At 32.9% G+C, this 6,349-nt stretch overlaps 1 protein-coding gene across 1 annotated transcript in view; it reads left to right on the forward strand.

Moving 5' to 3' along the window:
* The window catches only part of LOC106476851 (clotting factor B-like), a gene marked incomplete at its 3' end in the record, with an annotated part of 11,645 nt that extends 5,302 nt beyond the window's left edge, over nucleotides 1-6,343 (forward strand). Inside the window, exons 2-7 of the mRNA XM_013937469.1 lie at nucleotides 603-653; nucleotides 887-960; nucleotides 1,798-1,907; nucleotides 4,486-4,745; nucleotides 5,518-5,681; nucleotides 6,246-6,343. Coding sequence (XP_013792923.1) covers nucleotides 603-653; nucleotides 887-960; nucleotides 1,798-1,907; nucleotides 4,486-4,745; nucleotides 5,518-5,681; nucleotides 6,246-6,343 — 757 coding nt within the window. The remainder of the gene's footprint in view (nucleotides 1-602; nucleotides 654-886; nucleotides 961-1,797; nucleotides 1,908-4,485; nucleotides 4,746-5,517; nucleotides 5,682-6,245) is intronic.
* Nucleotides 6,344-6,349: the final 6 nt, after the last annotated feature.

Raw genomic sequence — 6,349 nt, forward strand, 5'->3', positions numbered from 1 at the left:
TTGTTTCTAGTCATGGCAATATACTTGTACTGTACATATTTGTTTCTAGTCATGGCAATATACTTGTACTGTACATATTTGTTTCTAGTCATGGCAATATACTTGTACTGTACATATTTGTTTCTAGTCATGGCAATATACTTGTACTGTACATATTTGTTTCTAGTCATGGCAATATACTTGTACTGTACATACTTCTTTCTAGTCATGGCAATATACTTGTACTGTACATAGTTGTTACTAGTCATGGCAATATACTTGCACTATACATATTTGTTTCTAGTCATGGCAATATACTTATACTATACATACTTTTTTTTAGTCATGGCATTATACTTCTACTGTACATTCTTGTTTCTAGTCATGGCAATATACTTGCACTATACATTCTTGTTTCTAGTCATGGCAATATACTTGCACTATACTTGTTTCTAGTCATGGCAATATACTTGCACTATACTTGTTTCTAGTCATGGCAATATACTCGCTCTATACATACTTGTTTCTAGTCATGGCAATATACTTGTACTATACATTTTGTGATGTTCAAATATTTTAATGACGACGCTGATTTCACTGGTTTCTTTTTTCCTTTTCCATAGCTTCAGAAATGTCTGTAACATCAAGGGTTCGACGTGAAATCAATGAAGAACGTAAGTCTATTTCGTATTTTCGTAAAGTAGGCGGTGGGTGCTGTTACTAACTGCTTTTCATGTTGGCTATCATTTCGAAATTAGGGATGACTAGCACAGATATCCTTCGAGTAGCTTTCTATCAACGTTCGAAACCAACCAACTTGAATTAATAACTCTAATTTCTATTAACTTTTATAACTTTTTTTATCAACATTTTATTTCAGTTCTACGTTGTTGTTGTTTTTTTAAAGATTGCGGGATCAGACCAACAGCTCCAAGGATTATTAAGGGACGAATATCAATACCTCATTCTTGGCCGTGGATGGTAAGAATTTATTTATATGTTTTGTTTTAGAGCAAAGCCACATTGGGCTATAAGTTGTATCCATCGCGGGAATAGAAGCCCGGATTTTAGAGATGTAGTTCTGTAAAATTACCGCTGCCCCACCTGGGGACTAAACACTGAGTTAATTTGAATGATGTATTCAAAGCTTGACTCTCTACTATTCGTTTTGAATTAAGTTATATAGAAATACTTAATGATTTTTAAACCTAACATAGGGAAGTAATAAAACATTATGGAAACATTCAGACGTTACCTTTCAATTTGTTACTTTGTTGCTGTTATTTCAACCAATGAAAGGTAACATAAAAATTAGAACTGAGAACCAAAACTCGGGACTAGGTTGAGAGATGGATCTGAAAAAAGTGATTTTCCACAAAGAAACAGAAGACTAAGTCAAACCTGGTTTAGGAAGTGGTCTGAATATATTTTTGACCAATAAAATAAACAGTAAACCAAGCAATGGTTGTAAAATGTTTCTAACAAGTGATACAGATTAACAATCTTAAACAATGGTTTAGATATGGATCTAACTCTAAGAATAATTCATTATAAAGAAAACAGAACCAAAGTTAAGACAGGTTCACAAATTAACCTGACAAGGTATTTCTAATATCAGTAACATCCTGTCTTTGTTAAAACAATTTGTGTTATTTTTATTAAACTAATATTTCATTACGACTGTACTCGAGCTTATTGGTTGGAATGTTCATTGTGGATCCTCACAGTTTTATTTTTATGTCAAATTATTCCGTGTGGATCCACACAGTTTCTTTTGTTAGAACCTTCAGCGTGATCCTCACATTTTTTCCACATTAGGTCGGAATTTTTCAAGTAGATCCTCTCCTTTTCATTTGTGGTGGAACTATTATTAATAAAGTCTCCGTTGTCACTGCCGCCCATTGTCTTGTGACACAGTCTGGAAACAGGTAAGTGCCAAACATCTTCATCCCAAAGTTTAATTTACTACAAATAAATCGAAATACTGTTCTTATATATCAAAACAATTACCAGTATAAACAAGGATGGATTTACCCATAAAATTGTAAAGTAACCTCTAAAATATATCTTGCATGTGTGAAATAGTTCACAGTACGTCATATGCGAGTAAGTTAAGAAGGAAAAAAAGACCAACGTAAGCGTTATTAATAAAGTTAAAATATTTAATGTCCAAGTTCACGATTCGGGCCTAACCCTTCAACAATATATATGGAAATGTACGTAAAGTAGTTATTATAGTAATATCGCGTATGGTACATACTGCTGGGTAACAGCGTATGAATAATAATACAGCTAGACGATCCCAAATCAGAAGAATCGCCAAAACTGGAATTTACTAGAAACCGGCAATTTTGGTGAACGCCCCATTACTTTGGAGAAATTCCTTATATCCGGACTTTTTCTGGTTACTGACGCACACTTCCGACTTGAAATTATTGAAATAACCTTAAATAACAACCTTTATGAATTTATGTCAAGGTTCATTAAAATCATCTATCAGTACATGCCCGACCAAATGACCAATATACGGAATGACTCGACTTTCAAGCATTCCAAATTTTTTGGATAAAGTACTTGTAATAATACGTTTGGAAAGAACAAAATAGGGAATGAATATCGGTATTTAACTATCAAACAGACTCGTTCTACGATACCTTAAATGATACAATATATACTAATGAGTTCAAACAAACATACTGTTTGCTTATGACGTCACAGGTGTTCCAAGGTCAAAATGACCGACCACGTGACCATTTTGTACTCGCTTATAGTTGTTAATTTTGATACTATTAACTGTTAATTTTGTTTGTATATCTTTCCAAATTTTTGGCAGACAGGTTACAGAATGGACTGAAAAATATTTAGAAAAGATGTGAACATTTTCTAAAACAAAAAAAGGATTTTTCTGGAAAGTTCTGCACGGGAAAACTGTTCGGATTCTGCTGATATAAACTGTAATGTTTTTATTTATTAAACATAGCACCCTTTATTGAAAAAATAACACTTTTTTTTTAAGAACTCCATTTTTTTAGTTGTATGTTAACAACTTGCATCAATAAAGATATAATCAAACCCTCATGTACAGCCCTAGTGGAAGTCGTGTTCTTATTGTGAGGAGAGTACCATTATTTAAAATTGTGTTCTACTATAAAGAAATGGTGGTTTCACGAACCACAGTTATTTTTCTAAGTGTCTCAATCTTGAATACCCAAAGTGTGAAATTTTTATGAATTTTTTGTTTGTTATTCCATTCAATAGATAGAGCCACATTGTAACCATTAATTCGGTCTCATACATAGCAAGACAGGTAGATCCATTATAGTAAGATTAAAATATTCACAATTACACCTAAAAGATACTGTTTTTCTCTCTACTGTTGCATGTAAACTTTATATTTAATCCGAAAGAAACTGAAACTGGATAAAATAACCAAACAGATTTGATTAATTACGTCTACTACTACATCCTAAACGTTACTTCAGCATTTATTACAACTTTTCGTTTAGAGGATTTTACATTTTAATCTAAATAGTATTTTTCTTAAAAGAAAATTTCGCTACTTATTTCTCTATTCACCAAAAAAGATCATTTATCATTTAGTTTTCGTAATGATTACTATAACATTCAACATATTGTTATATATATAAGGGAGGATGAGTACGTTATATTAAAACTAGTTGGGAGCGTCATCACGTCGTCGTTACAGTCCAGGTGGCCATGCTCTATCTGACGACTGAGCATCTTCATAATAGTGCTACAACTTAGTTTCCACTGAAAAAGTCTCCGGGTTATCACTGTCATGTCCAGATCACACCACTTTTCCCTACAGCTTTCCATAATCCATCTTCTGTAGGAGGAAGATGATTTAGGACGGATTATGAGTTTATCATCATTGTATATGGTCTATTTCCATTGGTGCCATTGAACACTCCCAAGGAAAGTTTCGCTGAAAACTGTTTACTTTAATATCTTATTTTCTCTAATATTATCTGTTGTTTAAAGATTTAGAATTACTTGGTAGCTATGCTTAGCTGTTGTATTTATTGAAGTGACCATGTATTGTCGGTAACAAATGCAGTTTGGGAGAGTTTATGTCTCAGTTTTGCCAGACTTTTACTCCAGAATGTATTTGACTTCGACCTCTCTCCATTCGGAGTAATTTGTTGTCCATTGTACTGTGCATTCGTCTTGCCTGTATTAATTGTTTCGAAAACTATCAATTCCATAATTTGTTTGGTACAGTATCCTGTCTCTCTTTTTCTTCAATTCAGTCAATATAGAAATTCAATTTAACACCCTAACTCATATCATTTCGTATCTCCTGTTATTGTGGTACTTTTTACTTGAAAGTAACCAGTGTATCTGTAAACTTTTCCCATGCATCGTCTGTATATTGTACTTTAGGATTAATATTTCTTTCGTCGGTAGTAGTTACAATGTTACATAAGAGTTGTGTACTACGAGAATTTAATAATTTGGAAAATCTTCCTTTTGTTGTTTTTTCAGACAGAATTCTTCCATTGTCGTAAGAGTTGGAGCTCATGACATAGACAATTCGGGCATCGACTATCATGTAGATAAGATTATTGTTCACCAGGACTACAAATACCGTTCACAATACTACGATATTGGTTTGATTTTACTCTCGAAACGAATCGAATATAACTACAAAGTACGGCCTGTCTGTATTCCTGAGTTGAACAAGTTGAACGTGAACTTAAACAATAAGGAGGTCGTTGTTATTGGTTGGGGTGTTACTGAAAGAGGTAAGTGCCAGTGTTATGATGTTGATGTATCTTATATTCACTTACATAAAAGAAGAGACCCAATAAAAAAAAAAACAATAACGAAATGTATCCTTCTTCAATTTTATATTGATAAATATCATCATTTGTGTGTATTAAAATATATCATTTTTAATGTTAATATCAATTGAATACTATTTAAATATTTTAAAACCTACGAATGAAATACAGCTATCGAAAACTTTGTTGATCTTTTGTATCACGAAACCTATACGACAATAAAACAAGAACATTTCAACCTTGACCTGATGATAGCGCCATAATGTCCTCCAAGGAAAAATGAGCCGTTATCCTAGAGGGGTGGCACTTAATCAACACAGCCAACTCCTGAGCAGCATTCATATTATAACACCCCCACTGTTGAAAGGGCGAGCATGTTCGGTGATGGAACTTCGAACCCGCTACCCTCACAGCGCCCTTGCCACCAAGTCATGCGAGGTCTCCCCCATTATCTGATGTACAGTGTTTTCTTCCATTGAAACTTCTATTTGTCAAGCTGTAAAATTCTTTGTTAATAAATGAAAAGTTACATCTTTTTTAAATGTTTGCAATTTTTTAATTACTTATTCTTTGAAAGGTATAATCTGTTGATTCACGGGTTAATAGAGAAAACAAGAATTTATTCAAAATTATGTCTAAAGGTAATTTGGAATGTTTGAGAGATATTTATGAAGTATATTTATTGTAAGTTAAAAAAATATGTTATGATTAATTTTATTTTTCTGTTTATTAGGTAGTGAGAAATATAATGTTCTACGTGAACTGGAGTTGCCCGTAGTTACAAACGAACTGTGCAACAAGTCTTATCAAACCATATCATTCTCCGGCCTCAACCGAGGAATCACTGATGATATGATTTGTGCTGGATACCAGGAAGGAGGAAGAGATTCTTGTGAGGTTTGTTCTCAAACATTTTGGTCGACTTTTCTAGGAAAAGTTGACGGAAATTACTGTTCTCATGTGTTTCAGGAAAGTCTGGTTGTGCTCTAACATAGTGTGTGGTTTTGTAATATTGGTAATAAAAATAACGTAAGGAAGTTTTTATTTTATCAGACAAGGTGTGTAAAAGTTGAAATAAACTCGATTAGATATCGGTCTTAATGTGTATTTTAGTGAAACAAAACTAACAGCTTATCAACTTCACTTAAAATAGTATTACAGATATGAAGAAATAACCAATATGTAAGGTTAATTGGAGAATGTTTTGACCAATCTTTGACCTTCGATATGACTATATCTAGCTGAAAATATTTGTAATTTTTTTATGACTACATGATTTTGCTCTATAATACATTGACAAACTGGTATAATGTATTACAGAATAATTATTTTTTCTCAAACTATGTTGTTGATTTTTACTTTGTTTTTTTTTATTATTATATTTTGACCAAGTTATAATTGAAGTTCATATTTTCAACACCAGATTGACAGTGACATAAAGTTTTTATTTCTCGTAACCAGGGCGACTCTGGTGGTCCTCTGATGTATCATGATCCAACAACAGGAAGAGTCGAATTAGTGGGAGTTGTATCATTTGGGTTCGGATGTGCTCGTCCCAACTTCCC

Source organism: Limulus polyphemus, unplaced genomic scaffold (assembly GCF_000517525.1).
Source record: "Limulus polyphemus unplaced genomic scaffold, Limulus_polyphemus-2.1.2 Scaffold11817, whole genome shotgun sequence".
Lineage (NCBI taxonomy): Eukaryota > Metazoa > Arthropoda > Merostomata > Xiphosura > Limulidae > Limulus > Limulus polyphemus.